The sequence below is a fragment of the Lissotriton helveticus genome, chromosome 4_1 (assembly GCF_964261635.1).
Source record: "Lissotriton helveticus chromosome 4_1, aLisHel1.1, whole genome shotgun sequence".
NCBI classification, from domain to species: Eukaryota; Metazoa; Chordata; class Amphibia; order Caudata; family Salamandridae; genus Lissotriton; species Lissotriton helveticus.
Genome location: NC_136063.1, coordinates 290,026,009 through 290,049,002, shown reverse-complemented (window position 1 = coordinate 290,049,002; position 22,994 = coordinate 290,026,009). Strand labels below are relative to the sequence as shown.

The following is a 22,994-nucleotide window of genomic DNA, read 5'->3' as shown; positions in this document are numbered from 1 at the left end:
ACGGCAGGGAATGACTCCAGAGAAGAAATATGTGAGGACAACTGTCTGGAGGCGAGATCTGGAGGCGGGACACCAAGGCCATGAGCACAGGGATCAGGTAGCTTAACACGTCCCAGAATAGCACGAGACACGGGGAAACGGCAAGTAGGTGGGGAGAGGATGGTGGCCAGCTGGCTATTTATAAACAATTAACAGGCCACTCCGAGATTACTGACAGTCTGTAATTAAAGCAGGCCCCGAGTTGAAGACGTCACGCTGCTGATGCAATAAGGGCGCCGAAATGCAAAGGACTCCAAATGTAGGGTGACCAGGCGTCCCGGATTTGCCAGGAAGGCTCTGGGTTTTCACCAGCTGACCTGGCAGATTTCAGGAAATTTAGCTCATGTCCCGGTTTTTAAAGAGGGTCGACTGAAAACAGCAGGAGGTGCTCTTTTATGTTTTAAAAAGTAGGGATAGTTAGCAGTTCTTTGTTAAAGAAAGCAATTTAATTAACAGGCAAGCTACTGGGTTTGAAAATTGCATTTAATGTATGTTCTTACTGCCTGTTCTGTAATTCTCTGCTGAGGAGCGCTGTCAATCTGGGCGCTCGCTTGAAGTAAAATTGTAGTCTTTCTTCTATTTTGTGTGAAATGTCCCAGTTTTTGGCTTTAAAATTCTGGTCACCCTATCCAAATGCATAATCCTTTGGTATGCAATTCAAACTATCTTTTATTCTCATATGAGGCGTCTATCAATTCCTAGGCCCTCTCGAGGTAGCCGGCACGAGCTGCCTGAGGGCTTCCGGGCCCGAAAGCTCTTTTCAAAAGTTCTGACGCTATGCCTCTGGTTAGGAGGGCTACTCCCAGCAGAGTCAGGCACCAACGACGACAATCGAAAGCCTCAATCAATAATAATGTATGAGCTGGTCAGCTACTGGGTCAAACTTAAAACAAATGATATTCCGTGGCGGATATGAAGAAGCCAGCAGTGAAAAGTCACTAAAGTAGACCTCTGCATATAAGTAACATATTCATATACTACTCCCTGTCCCTGATTTGTTTGTAAATCAAACAACTTGCGTCTGGTCTCTGGTTGTCATTTCAGAGTGCATAATTAAGCAAGTATTGGCAAAGCCCATAGGTCTCGCCTTTATAAAGCAAGCACCATGCTTGTTGGCTTTGGGAATGGATGTCTGTGAAATAAAGGGGCAGTCAGTAAATATAAAAAATACTACTTTTATTGAAGTACCAATAACGGGCCCACTAGTGAAAGCAAACACGTCCTGCTGACACGAAGTCCAACTGCCGTAACACAGAACTTGAACTAACATTCCTTATGGCATAGTGCACATTCTACAGATGACATTATTGACATATTGACATTCTAAGACCATGGAAACAATAGCCATACCACATGCCCCTTTTTTATAGAAAAGAAGGAAAACAAAAATAACAGACTGTAAAGTATAGGTAAATAAAAAACAGATGTAACAAAGAAAATTCAAAATATTGGAGGAGAAGAAAACATCTTATGGTATCACAAAACTGTACAATGAATTCACTGTTTTCAATATTTGCACTCCGAAATCTCGGAACACAATTAAAAAAAGAATAAGGAACAGTTAGAATGTAAGGTGAAACGCCTGTCAAAGCATAATTTATTTTCCATTGGAGTCAGCCATTTGCTTCCCTGCAGTAGACCTGAGAGAAGATTTATAAGTGTCATGCTCAGTACACCTTCTGCCTCAGACACCAGCTGAGTGAGAGCAACAGATGGCACACCACATCATAAAAGCATGTGTGCCAAAGCTTATGCTTTCATCTAAAATATGGAACGCAGGAAAACTATCCTTAAAGTCTGCTCTTCAGCCATACCCTGAAGTACACAAAAATGAATGGATGGAATGCTTGGATTAATCTGTCACTGGTAATCCCTCTTTTGCACACCATGCCACCTCATGTTGGACCCAGTCATATGCAAACCAGCCTCAATCGTACTCTAATAACCTGAAATGTGAGGCCAGGTCCTTTTTGACCCAGATCACAAGCAACCCAACACCGCTTTCACCTTGATTGGGGTTCATCAGTCGGATGCGGCTTGGGTCCAGTGGCACAGCGAGGAAAGGACCAACTATAATGTCTGGAATGTTTCAGCCATACCCCAGCAAAATTATCCCTGCTTCGGTTCTTCTGCAAATAAGTTGGAAGGGGTTGGGAGCTACACATCGTGTTGGGGAAGGGGGTATTTGAGGGGTGAAGGAGCACACAAGGACATTTATTTATTTATTTATTGAAGTTTTGTATAGCGCTAGCTGGACCTGGGGGGTATCAGAGCGCTTCACAGCAAATAGAGAAATGCAACCAAGGCAATAAGCATAGAATACAAGAATCGGAAACATGAGCTAGAATACACATGCATTCTCATGGAGTGCTGAATGAAAAAGAAGAGTAGTTCCTTATATGTGAGGAGGAGTAGTAGGATACAAATTAGCCAAAAAAAAGGATTGTAAAGATACTATGCTCTAGGGGAGGGACAAAGGCAAGAAGAGGAAATCACGCTATCAAATAAGAAGCCAGCAAATGAACGTTACAACAAAGCCAACCAATGGTAAGCAACAGACCGGGTGTAAACTCACTGTAAGCTCACAATGTGTCTTTTGCAACCAGACAGCTTTCATTTGTCAGGCAGGCTTGACCTGAAAAGTGTGTTGGGAGGTATAAGAGCTACAAGGGAGGGTGATGGGCGAGGTGGGGTTTGGGGATGTGCTCTAAACTTGGTGCAGCAGTATTGCTATGCAGAAGAATGAGTTGTTGATGTGGCAGAAGAATGAGTTGTTGATGTGGCAGCTGCAACCACCTGAGTTGTGCAGGCACTCAAGCTGCACAGATGCACATGACCACAACAAGGCTGCTACATATTTGGTTAATTGTTTTCACACATCATGCAGTCATGAGACCAGGGAAAGTAAACACAGTTTATTTTGATGGTTATGCAACAGACTTCCTCATTCTGAAAATGAGGACCATATTGATTTAAACTTTAATACAAGGAACATGAAAGATGTATAAATTGGACTGTAGACTGGCTGGAAGGGTATGGGAGGCTCAACTTTGCGTAGACTACCCATGAACACAAAGTCCACCTCACAATCTGCTTGATTACGTACACATTTGATAAATCAATCTGCTTGATTACGTACACGTTTGATAAGTTAACGGTGAGGGTTGACACGAATACACCAACTTACATGTAGAGTTTTTGTGTTTTTACCTTGAAAGGTTGTGGTAAACAAAGACTATTCCGACTGAATGGTGGAATAACATTGCGCAAGGTTGGGAAGGTCATGACTACAAGGCCCCCAGTGCAAATGCTAACAAGTTATAAGCGATCAAATCTCAAGTGTTTTCGCTTGTCACCCATGCTAAATCAGAAGTGGTCCAGATCCAACAGAGCCTAAAGGTGCCCAATTCACAAAGAGCTACAGCTACAACTAAGAAAACACCACAAAGCAAGACCCGCCCCTCTTGTTACACGTTTGTATAGAGCAACAAGTCTTAAGACTACTATACAAGCTTGTTCGTAGGACTGATGCCCTGTGGCGGAGCAGTGCAAGGAGCTTCTACTGCACTTGTTGCCCCCTGGAGGAACAGAGCAGGCTGTCTGCGTACCAAATATCTCGAATGTACATTTGAGGGACAGTGAAAGACTTCTGCTTCTACTGCCCTCTACATACATTTGTGGGGCAGTGAGAGAAGTCTCAGCCTCTACTGCCAGTGCTAAACATTGGCAGAACAGTGTGAGCAGCCTGTGTTTTTCGCCTGGCCTCGCTGTTCTTTGGAAGGATAGTACACGCGACCTATGACTCTACGGTCATCTTTGGTGCAGACTGGCATACAGTGACAACAGCCTGCAATTCTACTTTACTCTTGTGCCTGGTCTTGGGATAATTTGTGGCCTCAAGTCCTTACTAATACACTTTGGAATTCTAACAACTACACATACGTTTCCTGGAAGGTCCGCTCCACATAGTCCAAGATATGCACGGGGCGCTCACAAGTTTCTCCGCTCAAGACAAAGGGAACTGAATGCTTCAAAAGCATTCTCTTAAGAACACAGAAGGAGCAGTAGTAGTGGTGTTACTACTGATCCTCCTGATAACCTACCCAGGGTCAGTCACTAGTGAAAGGGTAGGAGGTGAGCGTGATACGTGGTGGAAGACTGACTGAGAATGGAAGAGGCGAGGGTGGCCTCATCTCCGAAGAGGGTAAACATCGGGACTGACATACATTTTCTTACGATATTATACATTTTTAAAGGATCTCTGGATTATGAATCAATCTAATTTTTTAAAAATATTCTAGGTATTTTGGGGAGGGTGGGTTATATAGCGCAAACTCGACCCGAAGGTATCAGAGCGCTTTACATGAGCACCAGTTGCGGTACAGGCTGACACATTAATTTGTTGGTAGGCACGGGGAGATGAAGTGATTTGCCCAGAATCATAGGATCTTAAGTGTCCCTGCCGAGACTCAAACACAGCTTCGAGGTCGCCCGCTCTAGCCTTAGGTAGTGTGATTTGTTGGTGTAACTTGTCTGAAGGTCTCTTCATTCTGATTACACCATGGCAAGATCCTTCAATCAGGCCACATTGGGGTGATACAACACAAACACACACAGCAGTCAGCATCTAATGTCACCATTAAACAGAGCTGCTAATGCCCACCAGAGTGGGCTGCTGCCGCCTACATTTCAAGGCGGGACGCTTTTCCTGACGGGAGGATTCGGTGCCGGTGCCCTACTACAGGTGCAGCTCGTATGTCTCCTGTTCGATTTGGTCTTATTTGGACCATCCTTCCCTACCGGGGACACGGACGACTATAACCAACTATCTTATCGCCTTACTTAGCGAGATAGACCAACGTGGATTGATTTACCCGATTCTATATAGATCCTACCTTTTTGGATTTCTAAGGACTCGTATAGGACCCCCCCGGTCAGCCCTTATTGAATCACAAGGAGCCTCTCAGAATTTTTATTAATAAATTCCTCCTTTATTGATCTTCTGTATTCGAACTGCAAGCGACTATCCCATAAGGTGGATCCAGTTATATACTCTTATCGAGATGCCATTTTGATTTAAGCAAAGGATATTCAGGGACGCTTACTACTGGTCCTCCAAATTTCTTTCAGCTGTAATACTTTCGTCGTTTCGTGGAAAACACTGTTGCCCTGACGAAGTTCCCACGGCACAAAAGGGAACGAAGCGCGTTGGCTGTGCCTGTGCTAACAGAAACATATTCTGAACAAAGAAGATATATATAAAATATTTTTTCTCTATTGACTTCATTTGAGTGCACCTTCCGCTTACGTCTTTTTAGATTTCAAGGCGAGCCGGCTCCTCGCTGTAAGCACCCACTGGCCTCCATTGTACAGCAGGGTGCACACAGGGCTGAAATCGGTCTAAAACCAGATCAGTCTTTCAAAACAACACATCAAATGCCCGCTCTGACTGTCAAATAATCATTTCCAGAGCTCCTTTGGGCTCTCAAGCTGCCATTTCAGGCCACGGTAAAAGGGTTGTCAATGCCCTCTTCTCTGTCTCCTCCTAAATGCTCTACACTCCCCGTGAGGCTTTCAGAGGAAACACTGAACAACCAATCTAGAGAAGGGAAGACGAGCACTGGTCAAGAGCTCTGACGACGGATGCTCCTACTGGCGCAGCTCCAAGCACGTCCCTGGCAACGGTTGCTATCTGGCCAGTCCGAGAAGGATGGAGATGCTCTCCTGTGGTAGCTGCGGAACGGTTGCCTGGCAACAGGCTCAATTGTGGCGTCATAAGATGCACGAAATGAGAAGGAAGGCACCGCATCCGAGCTGAATGAAAACATGTCACACCCCTGACTGGCATAAAAACACCGCCGGCACCCGAAACACACTGCAGAGGGAGAAAGGAAAACGGAGAGAGACAGCAGCATTTTAAGCAACCACTCAGGAATCACCTGTAAGAAACTCGGACATAATTGATCATCCGCGTCTCGTTCTGTTACAACATCCGTACAAAACAAACATACTTCCTCAAACAATATTCATCTGGTTATAGCCTCGGCAGGGGTGGAAAGATATGTGCGTCCACAATGTAACAGACTACACTGCATCTTTCTCCCCGCAACCTTTGATCTTATGCACACGTCATCAGCTTTATGTGCAACGGGAGGTCAGTCTGGCATTATTATGAATCTCGGACAACATGGGCCACTCTTCATTGTGGACTTTACATTTCACAGAGTGGCGCCTTTGGCCTTTTCCCCAAATACTTTTGCTGCAAACACGGTTTGGCAGCTTTTAATGTACCACTACACCGTCACACGACCACCTGCACTCAACCTTAAGAGGCGTATCGCAGAGGGAATTCGCCCTTCAAAAACACAAAGCCATATGATGGTCCCTCTGGAGTGGGTCCATCAGTGGGTTTGGAATGTATTCTGGCCTCACTCTGTGATGGCTTACAGAGTCACGGTTCTGAGAGTCGACAGAGGCAGGAAGTGACGTGCCTATGGTGGGACCACGTGGCACTCCCTCTAGAGGGAGTGCCACGGTGCCAGTGTAGTAGTAAGGGTAAATTCAGCGATTCACTTCAGTTATCAATAGTCTATTTCTTAGAGGTAATGGTGATGGGTAGAGACGTGCTGGATGGCACTCAATAAATCACTTTTGTTTTATTGTTGGTAGGTGACGTTCACTGGCAACCTAGCTGGGGACATTTGATGAGATAAGGACCCTAAGTGACCATATATAGGTCAATATGCCTTCCCTAAGGCTGTACAATTCCACAACATTTGAGACCCACGAACAGCCCATGACCATGCCAGCAAGAGCGCTTGTGGACAAAATAAAAGTGCCCACAGACAGAAAACCAGACCCAAGTTAAGCAATGAAGTGGTCACACCTAAATTAACGTTACCATTAGATTTCTAAAAGAGGTTAGGAACTGATGATTTAAATAAAATGAAAACATTTCCTAGATGTGCACTTCCTCCAGAAGATTTTCATGAAGTGCATGGCACAAGAGTAAAAAAGTACCATACCCAGGGCCACTGGAATGATGTGGCATGGGTGGGACAAATTATGAGGCAGTTGACTTAAGCAACATGAAAAGGAAAATGTTGTGGGGTAATGCCACACATTTTGTGATGGTATTTCATTATTCAGTAATTTTTACCCTGATTAACAATGTCTGGGCATAGGTTGCACCTCATTAGTATCAGTTTAACACCTACATATAGCAATAAGCAACAGAAAGGTGGCGAGTCAACCTTTGCAAAGGGCCTTCCACTGTGCGGCAACACGTGTTGCTGCATTTTTAGCAACTTTTGAACCGGTAGAGATAGAAACATTTTTTTTTGTTAAAATCTGCAGATCAAGCAGCTAATGATGGATTATGTGATAAATGCCACAAACCCATAAATATGCTAAAAACGCTGCTGCCGCACAATCGCATAGTTCCTGTGGCTCTGACCATACCTCTGACCATACCCTGCGAATATTCGCATTCTGTCCGCATAAGAAGCGGCAGTCTCCATGACGAAAATACAAAGTGCCATTAATGTATGTGGGTCATGCGGAGGCGAGCGAAGAAACAGAGCATGAGAAATCGTAGACGAAAAAGCCTGGGGCAGGAGAAGCTGCTGCAGAAATGTTCTATTAGATGAGCACAGTGTTGGGTGGTGCTGTGAGGGATAAGTCTTTGTCAGAGGTGGAGATAAAGAACAATACAAATGGCACAAATTCCACAAGCACTACAGTGTTGATGGACCATACGCTACAGGACATCAACTACACTACTGTGACCGTAACACTCCCTGGCCCATTTTGACCTAACGCAGACTCTTGTTAATCCGCCAATAGCGAGTTTTATGCGCATTGTGGCAGCTCTAGCTCTTAAGGACATGTTTCCAGTCCTGGCATGCCTTAGTCCAGCTGGTTCACCTAAAGAAAAAAAAAATAGTACACCTCCCAAAATGCAATGAACTGTAGAATGCATGCCTAGGGCTAGGTACATGACGTCCGGAAATGTAGTGGCCTTGCTACCCGAAGTGTGCTTTCAGCAGGGTTGTGAAGATGGAAGCACTGTAGGTGGAAGGCTTAAGTCTTGAGACAAGCTCTTTAGCCAGGCCTGTGAGACAGGGGGATGGGGAAGAATGGTCCTTATTCCCAAGGTTGGGTGCTTTTTCAAGGCCCCACAGTCATGCTACAACATATTTATCTATAGATTTTAAAGCAAAGCTGCTCTCTTCATTAACGACAAGGCAGCCAAAAGCTAATAACACTAGATGGCAACTTTGTTTTCTCTTTTTCCGCAATACATAGTTTTGAACTACAAATAGGTCATCCCCCCTATGAAGGGCTCATCTTTAATTTGAGGACTTCGGGCCCTGCAAAAAATTCTGACATGCCAGTTCAGAGCCAGTGTTCCTTTGAAAGAAATCTCTTGCAGTGGCAGCACAGCTCTATAAGCCACGCTGAAAGGATGGAGCTTCTCAACCATGAAAAGGAAGAGGTCTCCAAGTGTGAACAACAGTAAAGCAGTGAAACAGGCTCAGGAAAGATATTGTTTTATAGGGTGCTGAATAAATATGTTATAGGCCATGTTGGGTGAAATCACAAGAGAGACGGTTGGCAAAAGGTCTCTTCTGAATGTTAACTGGGGTAAGGAAACTTGTCGTCATTCAGCTATGGAACAGGGTTAGCCAGGCAGCCAGAGAGCTGACCTGATTGAGACGAGCGATCAAGGGACTTGGTTTATTTGATCTCAGCTGAAGTCATGAACCACTATCTGGCATCCCTGTGACACACACGTGTCGCTGCTCAAGAGTCCCCGACATTCAGCAGCTCCAATCCATTAAAGGTCTTGGACAGTATGACAGATTCACACCAATGCTCAAAGAGCTCCACTAGCTGTGCTGCATGTGGTACCACAATGAAGACCTGTTGCATCATCGACAAGGCAGTCACATGTGGCTACCAAGATCAAAACCGCAGATTGATATGCAGCAGCATCGCCAGACTGTAATTAAAGAAATGGAGGCAGGAAAAGAAGACACAACAACATTTCTCCAGTTGTGCTCTAAGGGCATGGAACTCCAACCCCATCACGATCCACCAGGCCCTCTCACTTCACCACCTCTGGAAAGGGATCAAGAACTAGTGGTAGTGCAACCACTCTTTGCTGGATGCATGGAGACAAATGACCTTGTGCCACACACTCCCACCCGTAGCCTTACAGTTTCCCACCAGCATCCTCCCATCTCACTCCTTAACACCATTACTTTGCCACCACCCGCTCCATTTATTTTCCTGTACCCCCTCCATCGTCACTCCCATCTGCAATGATCCCTCAGGTATGCCTTCCCTCTGGCTTCCCTTCTGAATCCCTCTGGGGTACAGTGACATTTTACTTTGTAGCCACATACATACATAGAATCTAAGGGCATCCCAGAAAAGTGACGTCCAAAACTGGCAAACCTGCAGGCGCCATCAAATGATATGTTCAATTTCAGTCTGAAATCCAAGTTTCCAGTTTGGATGCAGCAGACATAAAAATAAATGTTGTATGTGGAATACAGTAATAGCAACAACATGAGCTTCCAATGAAGATGCCCAGACCGCGTAACCAGCTATCTGCCAAGCTCTTGCCTGCGGTGTGCAGCTGCTACGCCTGCTGAAGAACTGCCTTTTATACCAAAGGACAAGCAATGTGCTCAATTCACTCTAAAAAACAGGGTTTTATCCCAAAAATATATTGAGTTCAACAGCACATGATCTTCGGAAAAATGTTACCATATCACAAACACATCTCTACAGTGCCTTATCTCCCTTTCGAAGCCCATGTTGACGCAAGCAGGTACAACAATCGAAGGAGCTGCTGCAGTTCATATTAAAGTGCTTCCAATAGCTCTAACATGGCGCCTTCATACTGCTCTTCGATCTAGCTCCACACTTCAATACAGCACTTATTATGTAGACATCTGCATATGTCCTTACAAGTTTTATAGCGGCCCCGGATGGGGATAGGAAAGTAAAGAGGTACATCATACGGCAACACACTTACAAATCCCTGGGCGGGCAAGCCAAAGACTCCACTCCTTAAAGGTAACTTCGCCTGTCCTTGAGTAGCGTTGCCCGTGCCCAGGACTTACTCCAAGGAGCATGCTGCAATTGAGCAGCGAGAAAGATCACTGCATGATGATGCGTGCTTGAACTGTGTAGTTTGGATCCCGTAAATTTGATACGGATTTCAGTCTCTGTACACAGCCAGAAAAAGGGCTTACAGAAGGCAGGCTTTCATTTACTTAGTTTATCCCTTGGAGGTCCCAGGATCCTCCATTTATTTGTAATCCACAGCAGTCAGTCTAAAGACAACTCAGCACTTGGGGTACTAATGTGACAGAGCAAGTGTCCCACTCCACAACCCCTGAAAGTAGGCCTTGAAAATGCCTTACACACTTCAGTGCATGATGGACCGAGCAGCTCTTTTCTGCTTCTTCCTCCAAAAAATAACAAAAAATCATCCCATTTTACTAAATTGTCCCACGCCTTATTTCACAAATTGTGACCACAGCAAACCTTGAGAGATTTGGTTTGGGTCTGCCCAAGTCACACATTCTCCTAACCCTCAAGTTCAACAGGACAGAGAATTGAGCATACTTTTAAAACAGGTTCATCTATATTTAAATGCCTCTACTCAAGACAGGCCTGCAGAGGTGTGCATTGGGAATACTGAAACATGTATAACCTCTGCTGAAATTATAATTTAGATTTCACCAAAGCAAATTCCAATAAAGCGGTTTCATTAAAAATGCATTTACCTTTCACAAATGTGATATATTAGTGATAGCATCAAACAAATCGTTAAAACATGGATGTATTGTTTAATCCAAAGGTGTATCTGATACCAAGCCTGCAGACACATTAGAAATAACGCTATACCAGTACATGCCTTGTGTACCCATGCACTGAACTCCTTTCTGAAATGTACTTTTAATTTAAAAAGTAGTGTCCATGCACTGACTAGTGGACCTGGTTGGCACCAGGATGTACCCTCTCCAACAGTGTGGCGTATATACATTGATAAGGTTGGCCCATATAAAATTGGCTGCACGAGTGTCTGAGACATAATGACATTATTTATTCTCTAGCAAAAGACAAACATTAAGTGTAGAAAAAAGTTTTTAAAAAAAAGCTTAGTGTTATTTCGGGGTAAAGGTGTTTCTTGCAAGTCCTGAGCATAGAATGCATGCTATACATTATCTATTTATATAAAGCTTCATGCTTTCTAAATGCTGGCGCCCAGGAGTTTCCGCAACAATACTGCACATATGAGGTGGTGCCTCCTGCCATGCAAAGAGTTCCGTTTATTGTCGAACGAGAGACTGCTATTACAGGAAGGAAGGCACAGACATGCACCAAATACATACATTTACCATCAGGCAAAAATAGTTCACGAACAGCGTTCATGGTGCACCTGCTGTGAAATGTACATTTTAAGCGCCTAGTTCTTCATTTAATTTGGCAGATCAAAGGAGACCGAACTACTGCAGTCCAATTGGGAGTTTAAACTGCTGCTAGCATAGTGCTGGGTTTACTACATCAGAGAAAAGTTTGAAAAATATTATAAGATCCCTTTTTTCCGAAGGACCGGAGGCAGTTTGCACACTGGTGTTGGAAATCTGGGGCATGGGTGGACATGCCCCTTCAAGGCTTCAACGCTTGCTGAGCCGGCCTACTGCTCCCACGTGTCTGGGTGAGGTATTACCATGTAGAAGGCGCTTTCAAAACGGTCAACATTAGAATATCTGAAGAACATCTAGACTCCTTCTAGTCATACGGACTGTGCACCGAGCCTTTGCTAAAGCGAGGCTGGAGCCTGGAGAAGAAAACCCTGGCACTGCACAACATGTGTGTGCTCCAGTTTTACCACTGGCACTATCCAAGTTACACTAAGCTTAAATCTCCCCTAGCGGCTTGGATCCACCCACGGTTCACCCTACGCGGGGCACTACAGGCGGGATATCGCAGACCCTACAAGCACAGATCTGGCCTCTGAAGCATTCAATCTTCCACCCTAGCCAGCGTTCCCAGACCCAGTCATCCATCCTCTCCAGCCTTATGGTGCCAGGCGAGCACATCTGGTGAGGCCAGCACCATGAACGCTTGACACAGCTCCATGGACCTATCTCAGGAAGGCTCCCCCTGCCTGGCTAGTGTTTTAAGGGAGTGAAATGTACATGTGTAGCCGGGCGCGTGCACTCCACGCTCGGGCCCGGGATCAGCATGCAGCAACGCTTCAAGGCCCACCCCAAGCAGCTTCCTAAAATAACCAACACACGCACCCTTTCCAACGCGCGCGGTGCAAACATTCCTCGAACAGGCAGCTCCCGCACACAGGAGGCTTCGGAAACTAGGTTACGGCGGCAGATGATGAATGCTCCCATCAGGCTGCGATGCGCGTGCATTCGAGAAAACATTTGGAGGCGCAGAACGAGGCCAACAAATGAATCGAATCAGGGTACAATTAGACGGGTAATTCTGCAATATTACAGCAAATGACGCCGAGTAAATGCGAGTCGTCTGTTGTCAGGATTGAGGCTCCCACCACGGCATGTGTTTTTCACCCTGACATATGTTGCTGTGAGCTGGCAGCTGCACGTGGCATCGGTGTTCAAAGGTACCGGAGGGGCAGGCCAGTGACACACCTGCCACACATGGCAAAAGCGAAATTAAATATTGGCACAACTGCTTACCACGTGTGTTGGTCGCCATGTCAGCCACTTTCTGAAAGGCATCCAAAAACGCAGCAGCTGCGACGACTGTGGTCCTGAAACAAATGCAGACATGACACATGTTAGCCAATGGCAGGCGGGTGCTCTCCGCACAGCACCAGGGGCGCCCTGCAGCGACTAAAGGGACGTCCAGGGAGAGCGGCTACAAGGATGGACATCCATCTACTAGCCCAAGGGGCCCAGTGTCAACAAAGACCCCACCTTGTATTGTATTGTATTGTAATTGCATTTATATAGCGTTTACTACCCCTGACGACGCGTCAAAGCGCTTTTTCGGCGAGTAGCACGCTACCCCGCGACCCATAGAGGATTAGTGTTGATATAGTATAGTGAAATATGCAAGTACATTTTAAGTGGTGGATAGGTGAGTCAGTAATTAGGATTTGGAATGATAGCAGAAGGATAGAGGAGGACAAAGGTTTGTATTTATATAGCGCTTGTTGATGCACGCTATTCAGGAAGCTTATAAAGGATTAGTGGTGTATTAATATAGTGAAATATGAAGTAATTTCAGTGGTGGATATTAGTCAGTTACTTGGAGTGAGAAGAATAGCAGAGGGATAAAAAGAGGAAGAAAGATTTGCATTCATATAGCACTTGTTACCCCATCCCTGAGGAGGATTTTAAACCTGTGGTACCAAGGCTTGTGCCACCCAAGGAGGAATATGTTACCACAGGGCTTGCAGGGATCCCCAAACTTTACCCAGCGGCCCTGAAGGATGCCCTTCACGCAGCTGCAAGGTCAGTCTTAGGAAGCAGATGTCAGACCAGATTATGCGGGTTCTGGTCACCTTCTGTTGGCTTCCAATTCAAACCCCAAGCACATTTAATCTGGCGTGTATATCACAAGAACACTTACATTTTGGAATCCCCCAGCCCCCGGCCCATCAATCCACACTTACCTGTAGAAACCCACTCCTTCCAGAGCTCACACAACCTCTTCCAAAGAAAAATCCAATAGTAAAAACAAAATGCATTCAACTATACTTCTCAGAAGTGCATCCAAGGCATGAAACTCAAACATGTAAACCGAATTAATCTGTAACAGGGAGCATTTAAAAAAACTGTGGCAACAGGTCTTTCTTGCATTTTGAGTTCTCACTAAAATATTAGTTAAAACGTCTTCTGTGCAAAAAACAGAAAAACATATTGCTTTCTGTATACAATGCATCTATCAGCGAGACACTTTAATGTGCGATAGTTCAGTGTACTTTTGAGTGGTAAAACAGTCCTTCATGCATTGCATGGAAAACAAACCAATACAGCTTATAGGATGAGGTGAGAGGGTAATCCTGCTCTGGGCGGAGCCAAATCCTCCATGTATATTTAGAGAGGTCTATATGTCGGAGACAACTGCGCTCTCAAGCCAAAGACCACAAAACAACCTTCTTTTAAAATGGCATTGCCATGCTGAACAATCTAAGTGACTATGATAACATGTCTTTGAAAGCACTTTGCCTGCTTCTAAGCCCTGCAGTAGTGTCTGTTGACATGGTTTCTCTTTGCTGATTTATCGCTGCTACTGCACGTAGCTTGTTGCTACACTGTGTTAGGGCAAACCTGTTTCCCACACATTACCACTATGTTCTACTTGTACATTTTACACTTCATGTCACTGAGTACTTAAGTATCTATGTAAAGCCCTCCACTACTCATTCCGGGAATGTTATTTACTATATTACAATCTCAATTTAATACATACAAAATACATAAATAGGGCGGTGTCTCCGACAGCTCAGTCACTTCTGCTTTCTTCTGAAAACTACTTCTCACCTAGGTTTCTATCCCATTCTGTAACTCTAGTACTCACTGGCCCTCATTACAAGTTCCTGCAAATTAAGGGATGATTTCAAGTTAAAGTCCTCAAAATGGGGAATAACTTGGTAGATGTGGATTTATGGGCCCTTTTGCTGCAGGTTTTCACAGTTTGAGGACTATAACACAGACATTTACCACCTTGGGGTCAGAAGTGTTGGATGGATACAGCCTCTGGTGTGGGGAGTCTTAAGAGTTTCTGATGGCGATGGAGAAAGTGGGCGGGGGCCAGGCTGCCCATGGTCTTACCACTCCGCTCCTGTGGCTTTACTAGGTGCAGCTCTCCACCCGGTAAAAGAGGTTGCAATGTTTAGTGACAATAATTTCAGCTCCAAATACACTAGTTGCAGTTCAGCGGAGCGGTATCCCACGTGGGATAACGCTTCAGGCAACGCGTAAAGAGGGACATATTGCGAGAAGCATGAGGCTAGGGACGCACCCTGCACTTCCTGGATACAAACAGGGCCCAAAGACTACAACCAGTTTTCAGTCAAGGAGGAGTCTCTATACAGAGAAATGGTAAACAATTTGGGCGTTTTTGTATTCCGTGCAGTAAGGTCCACTTTCAATCAGACTAATTGTTGAGGGCATGTTTCTAGACATACCTTCACATCAACCAGGCCAGAAAGTACTTTAGCGACAAACCAGCTGTATAAACCACGGAATTGTTTGATGATTACATACTTCCTCAGCTGTCACACGTGGCGGGTCCTCCGCTGTCACACGTGGCGGGTCCTCCGCTGTCACACGTGGCGGGTCCTCCGCTGTCACACGTGGCGGGTCCTCCGCTGTCACACGTGGCGGGTCCTCCGCTGCCACACGTGGCGGGTCCTCCGCTGCCACACGTGGCGGGTCCTCCGCTGCCACACGTGGCGGGTCCTCACACTTGGCGGGTCCTCCGCTGTCACACTTGGCGGGTCCTCCGCTGTCACACTTAGATCCCACTGTAATCCTACCATAAGTAAGCTTTAGGACCAACCACTCATGGAGAAAACTACATTTGGAAGGCATGTTAAAGATGCAGGTGGAGATTTCAGGTAAGTGAGCCTGGTAAAGGCTAAATAGATGTAGAAAACATTCAGCAGCCATGTATCACCCACTCATTTCACTAAAAGATGCAACAGAGGTCTATCTCTGTTCAGGCGCAGTATTGCCCAGGTTCCTGAAAGGAATGGAGTCTAATGTTGACCAGCAGAGCGAGGAGACCATACCCATGGTGGCCACTCTAGTGGATGGATCCTGTACATGCAATGGGACCTATTAAGATTGCCAGAGAATTACAGCCCCTGGAACCAATTTATTCTAACTAGGTGCTATATAGCTGGGTTTACTCACAGGCTTATGTCATTTTGTATATCTGACATGATTCATGCACTGCTGGACAAAGATTGCATGGATATAATTCAGCAGAAGGAGGTGTAGCTTGTGTCTGCCATGTGCCCACGCTCACATGTACAAACAAGGTTATAGCAACTTGGGTCTAGAATGATACTTGGGTAGTGCCAAGACCCTGCACCTTGAAGCTGTAATCCTACTAAGTGGCAAAGGGCTGTCTGGATATGGTGACACAAGCAGGTGCAAGGCTCTATGTATGTAAGTCGGACATATTGGATGTCAGAGGCGCTTCAGAGGTGCTTCTTGAAGAGTTTGTAGAGGGCGACCAAGACCAGGAGGCTCCGCTCCATGAGAGTCCAGGCTCCATGTTGGATACAATTAAACTTAAGTCTGGCAGATTATCAACAGACTTCTGTGGGCTTGTAGCCAGGGACATATTTATATAGAAAACCCTAGCCATTGTCTCATTCAGCTGTAGTCTCTGTTGGGGTTCCAGTGGGTCAGTGGTGATAGGATGAGATTTGTGAGTTTGTTTAGCTGTTGAGACACATTATCTACCCGCTATCCGTACTGTAACTTTTTTTTTTTTTTTACAGGTCTGTGAAGATGATGCTACAGTAATCCACAGATGTTATATATTGATATCGGACCATTTCCAATATATGGTTAGCCTAGACAAAATAAATAACACCACTGACTGTCCTAGTTGAGCAGGTAAATGGTAATTTATAGTCTCAAATCAGAAGTAAAAGGAACAAAGCTCAGACTTTTAGCAGAAAATATCAAAAAGAAAATGCACAGAAAACGTTTGGGACCAACAATGTCTAATCAGACATATGTATTAAATTAGTGAAGAGTCTAAAATATATGTTTTAATGACTGCCACTCGCTCATACATTCGTGTGATATGAATAAACACTCAATGTTGACTCATCAGCGAGTCCTCCCTTATATGATGAATGAAGTTGGGAATTCTTTCCAGTTCAATAGTTTCCTAGGAGTGCATTTGCTGCACTTACAATCCTGATGAAGTCATGAGTTCCCAGCATGGTGGTATGCAGGGGTACATATTTAATTCTGCCACTAAACACATGCAGCTACATGGCCGCTTTAAACGGCTTACAGGTGTGCCAAGGCAGGTCACATCATCGCAGATGCACGATGGAGATATTGCTGTAATCAACACACACAGAGAAATCCTCAAGTTTCTTTAGTAGGGGAAATAATTCCCAGTTCTTGGTGTGCTTCAGCTGAGGTCTATTGACTACAAGGCCTGCAGTTAGAATCTGCAGGCAGTGTGGTGCGGGAAGATCTTACACCTCCTACCGCCATAGGCCTTCTTAATACTTCTAGACAGAGGGAGAGAGGTAGCTGTGGATTTCCTGGGTTCGTCTGCCAAACCATACAATTCTGAGTATTGGAGGCATCCTGCAAAGTATGCCATTATTGGTAGTGCGAGAGCAGCCTTTTGGCTAGGTAATCAAGGCCTAGATGTATCAAGCCGTTTGCGAATCGCAAAGGCCGAAATTCACAGAATTTCGGCCTTTGCGAATCGCAAACGGTCTATTTGCATGTTTTGGCATGCATCAAAATGTCGCAATTTAAGGAATCCAAAAATTTGCGATTCCTTATTTTGCCATAGCATTTAAGGAATCGCAATTTTGCGATTCCTTAAATGCTATGTATGTAGCATTTTTGAATTGCGATTTTTGGTTAAGAAATCGCAAATTACCACCAACTTGTAGTTGATGGTAATTTGCGAATGCTTTAAAAAATGCACAATTTGGCATTTTTGAAGGTGGCATTTGACGCACACACATGCCCATAGGGAATGTATGTGCGCCATATGCACACACATGTACATTTCAGGGGTGCAGCAGGGTGTCCTTGAGACACCCCTGCACCCTTGAAATTATTCTCAATTTGCGATTAGCAATTTGCGAATCACAAATTGAGATTAATTTCACAATCATTCCTTAATTGCGAATTTGCAATTTGCGAATTCACAAATAAGGAATATTAAGAAATCGCTAAAAAATTGCGATTTTCTACATACATTCCATTTTGCGATTTCTAAATAGTGATTCCCTAAAAATCGCTATTTAGAAATCGCAAAATTGAATGTTGATACATCTGCCCCCAAATCTTCAAGCAGTACACTGCAGAATTTAAAGATCAACCATCTCAGTCCCGGGAGTCTGTGCAGGATCATCGTGACTGGGTTGATGTGGTCCAATCTCTTCAAGCCAAGGATGAGTCATGCTGCAAGAATAAATACCCAGTCTAGACCCATCACTAGTAATCTTTCCTTACGTCTTCAGAACTCCTTCATGACCATGATACATTCCTGTTATGTAACTGGTGCAGAATTGTGACCAATTCTCATTAAAGAATTTGTTTAGATCCAAATAGGTTGCGAGTTGAACAGTGACTACAGTCGCTCCGGGATCGGTCCCATGCAGTGTTGAACTTTGCCAGAATATCCAGTTCAGCTGCTTTGGATTGGTTCCTTCTAAGGGAAGAAGTCAGTAGTTGAGCAATCATGAGAACCAGGGTAGCGTGTCCATCTGTGTCACTTTGATACTGAGGTGTTCTGTTCACTGAAAGGATGGTTTAAGAGATTTTTTTTATTTTTTATATTGGCATCCTACTCTTCAGGTGTTGGCAGAAAATGTGGAGCACATAATGTGACAAAAAGAAGCAGGGAGGTTACCCGCGTTGATGAAGGGATAGTGGAAGGAGGTGCTGTGACTGTCGTTAAAAGTAGCAGATGACGTCTTCACACAGATTTTGTAATGAGGCCAGTCTGTTTGTTTCTTCCCTTTATTCCATATTCCAACTCCTCCTTTACTGAGAAATGGGCAACAATATATTGAACCTTGCAAAAGTGTTGAAATCCAAACAAAGACCTAGCCAAACCCAAGTGAAGACAATTAAACAGGTTTAACTTGTTGTGTGGAGCGATGCACCACATGAGATGTACCGTAGAATACCTTAATGACGACACATCAGGCATAGCCCAAGCTCACTTCTTAACCGAAACCATCACATGAAAAGACTGCAAAAGTGTACTTTAACATGTTATAACATGCAACACAAACTTCAGGTGGGCAGAAATGGTAACAATTAACTCCACTTACCGAAGTTGGGATTGCAGTTTTCCAGCTTTGTTAATGAAATCTTCCCAAACTGGGTAGCTCCCCTGGAGAGAAGACAGAAAAAAATATCATAAGTATATGGCTGGGCTATTTACAATTCAATGTCAACTGAAGGGTAAGACACCACAACGAGCAAATCCAGATTCTTACACCTGAAACTTACACCCACCACTCGACAAATTCTCTCCTGCCTCCACTTCAAATTTATTTACCAAAGTCTTAGTAACCTTTACTCAACATTGGTCGGTTACCACTCCAGCAGAGAGAGCACTACAGAATTACATTATATTTAAAAAGAAGTATACCATACAGAAATGTGTACAAGGCATCACAGCCATCTAACAATTGATACCATAAGCATTTAATTGTACTGGGATTAGAGGGGCGGTCGGGACTCTTCCAAGGTGAATTCTAAACAATGCAAGAATCACAGAGACAGAAAACTAACACAATGAACTGCTCCTGTGAGTCACAGCACACCAGGTTGGAAGAGCTTGGTCCAAGCCCTGTGCTAGAAGTGTGTGGTCAACAAAGGTCTAATGGCATTTTAGCGGCCAGTCTATCCTCTCAAAGCGTCCAGTTACAGGGCATTCGCCCAGGCTAGCCAGAATGACAGCAAGGCCACCACTGATCAGAAAATGACCTGTTCTATGGCATGGCACTACTAAGGGCGCCTAATTTGAACCCAAGCCAGAGGACCGCTATAAGCAGCGAGGGTGGCACCGCGTCTCTATGCCCAAGTGAGTGGATCTCCAACCTTTTCTATAATGAGAGCTACTTACGTTCAATAAAAATTGCCACAAAATACTAAGGTAAATTATTCGTTTTACTACAGTAGTGGCCATTTTAGACAAGATTCCGTTAGTGAGCGGTGCATGCAGGCTTCCTGGCAGTTACCACATGTGTGTATCAGACAAGGTCACCAGCAATGATGTCAAATGCTATAGGAGTCATACACAATGCCTCCTGGTACATAGGAGCGAACATCAGTAATAAGAATCCCCAGAGCAGGGTGATTTGCCATATAACTATCAGCATTGAATAGATTTCTGCAGGTTTCCATTTCTGAAAATACATGTACTTTTTACTTTTAAATACATTTTTGAAAACATGCCCAATTCAACCAAACAAAAGCTTTACATTTACTAGGTTAAGCTGCACAAATGGGAGCTACTAACGGGGCAGCTAGCGAGCTACCAGCAGCTCCCGAGCCACTCGTTGGAGAACCCTGGCCTAGTGTCAAACATCGAGTGGTCCTTCCTGGAGGTGGTATGCTATACAGAGTCTATTCTTGTAAGTGTTGTTTAAGTGCCCGGATGTGTGCTTGCACCTAGTATAGCTTTAATACCTCAGACACCCTTTCAGCTGGCGGAGCACGAACACACAGCACTTTGATGAGGATAAATCAGTTAACAGTCATTTCTAAGGAACCCTAATAATTATTGTGCACTTGCCTACTGTCACAGAACAAACTCTGATAGACCTTCCACCCAGGCTCTGGGAGCTGTGGTTACTCTGCTGAAGGACTCCGTAAACGAGTCACGCTGTTGCAAAGTGGTTACCCTCGGGTTGCAGGTGACTTTATGAACATTAGCAGACGATGCAAAATGATTTAGTGGTTTCAGCAGTCTGCCGAGGGAGAAGAAACTACCTCAACACCAAAGCTGTACTCCTGCAATTCGGTAGTAAGTCGGTCTATTTGTGTAGGCTGGGTCACAAGATAGGAAAGGGGGTGGGACACAATATCTGTCATCATCTCTCCCAGAGATGATGACAATTATCAATATTGATAAAGATGATTCAATATCTATGTCTCGGACTTAGCGAGGGTAATCAAGGCTTACAATATTAATCTTACTACCTACGCCGACACCCAGCTGGTCTTATCCATCCACAAAGACGGTACCAAAATAGCAGCCAACTTCAAAGCAGGAATGAGCGCAATCAGCATCTGGATGGCGGCCAATTGCCTAAAACTAAATTCATCAAAAACCGAGGTGATGATGTTTGGCAAGGTACAACCACTGTGGTCGCCTCAATGGTGGCCAGAAGAAATGGGCGCACCACCGCAACCAGTTAGCAAAGTGAGAAACTTAGGGGTCATCTTTGACGACAAATTACATTTTGAACACCACGCCAGCTCGGTAGTCTCCTCATCATTCCATACTCTGAGGAAAATTAAAAAACTACTTCCCTTTCTCCCGACATCAGCAGGAAAGACCCTCATATCTACCCTTGTGTTCTCACGTACAGATTACTGTAACGCGCTTCTCCTTAATGCCCAGGAGAAAGTAATCAACAAGCTCCAAATGGTGCAGAACGCTGCAGCCAGAGTCCTACTGGGAATTCCCAAACATACTCACATCTCCCAACATCTCCGCCAATTACACTGGCTTCCCATCAGGAGCAGAACCAAATTTAAGTCACTCTGCATTGCCTACAAGGCAATCCACAAAACTGGACCCCAATTTCTCAAACAAGCATTTAGACCATATGCCTCCACCAGAGCACTACGCTCCGACTCAGCCCACCTTCTCAATGTCTCTCGAACAAGGAGAGTCAATTGGGGTGACAGATGCTTCACTACCGCCACTGCAAAACTGTGGAACTCCCTCCCCCTCCACATTAAAACCAGCCCATCTCTCATCTTGTTCAGGAAACAAGTGAAAACCTGGTTGTTCACACAGTAATCACCCTCTGTTCAGCTAGTCAAACTCAATAGCGCCGAGACACCCCTGGGTAATTGTCGCGCTCTAAAAATTGCAAAAACATAAACATAAACAGAGGGCCTTCAGACCGAGAATGAAGGTGCATTGGAAGGGCGGTGTGGAAGGGGGGAGGGTGTATGTCTCTCTGTGGGTCACTGAGGCCAGCACTTCCTTGGTGCTGAAGAGACTCAGTTACTTTCGCTTCTGTGCCTGAGACTCAATCGACACCGGCTGCTTATGAGGGCAATCGGAGTAAGAAAATGTAGCACAGACAGCTGTGACAGAACAGATCTCAGACACTGTGGTACCGTGAAAATCAGGTCTTACGTCCTAATAAAGGACATTCAGCACTTGCACCATATTGAAGTGCAGTGTGACGATAAATAATATATTTGAATACTGCAATACAAGATATAGCGCCCATCACTGTTCCTGTACCGGACAATAACCCATGCAAATTCTCACCACTTGAGACCTGTCCTGACAGGAGCATCTTCTACACATCGCCAAGTCCCGCTAGCACCCCACCGGCCTGCCCCCCCCCCCCCACACACACACACACACGGCACCCATTTATCAGTAAATCACCAGGCAACCACCCACTCACTGGAAGGTCATCCCACCTTCTAAACGTACTTTGCACCCAATACAACACCCCACAGCAGCGATTCATTTACAGAGGCTGAAGGAGGTGGGCGGGACATGGAAGCGCAAGAACTGGGTACCGAAAATTCATACCAATAGTGGACACAGTGACCTCAAACTCAAAGTCACAAACACCAGTATGTAGAATTTTCACGAGGGTCCTCGCAATTTCTCTGCTATCCAATGCTTCATAAGGTAACTGGAAGAGCTGACAAATAAAAGTGAGCAAACGTCTTGTAAAATGTCTGTCAAGAACACAAACATGGGCACTGACCTGAAGTTTAAAATGTAATATGCAAAACCTGAGGGATGACTACCGAATAAAAAGAAACTAGGCCTGGGCAAAATGTAATTACACCGACATAATTGGAGTAATGTTGGTAGTTTTGCGTATAGAATTTATGGGAAATTACACCATTACGGCAAAGTTGCATAAAGAGACTCCTGTTCGTGTATAAACTGTAAAGCAAGAGTGGCAGATTTTTTTCCCCAAAGCGGGCCATTCCGCTGTGAGT

The 22,994-nt window shown here is 44.8% G+C and overlaps 1 protein-coding gene across 4 annotated transcripts in view; it reads right to left on the bottom strand.

Annotated features, from left to right (window-relative positions):
• The window catches only part of MTSS1 (MTSS I-BAR domain containing 1), a 500,273-nt gene that overhangs the window by 362,510 nt on the left and 114,769 nt on the right, over positions 1-22,994 (bottom strand). For all 4 annotated transcript variants that reach the window (XM_078686786.1, XM_078686789.1, XM_078686787.1 and 1 more), the window contains exons 2-3: positions 19,109-19,170; positions 12,780-12,853 (exon numbers count right to left, since the gene is read on the bottom strand). In XM_078686786.1, coding sequence (XP_078542912.1) covers positions 12,780-12,853; positions 19,109-19,170 — 136 coding nt within the window. The remainder of the gene's footprint in view (positions 1-12,779; positions 12,854-19,108; positions 19,171-22,994) is intronic.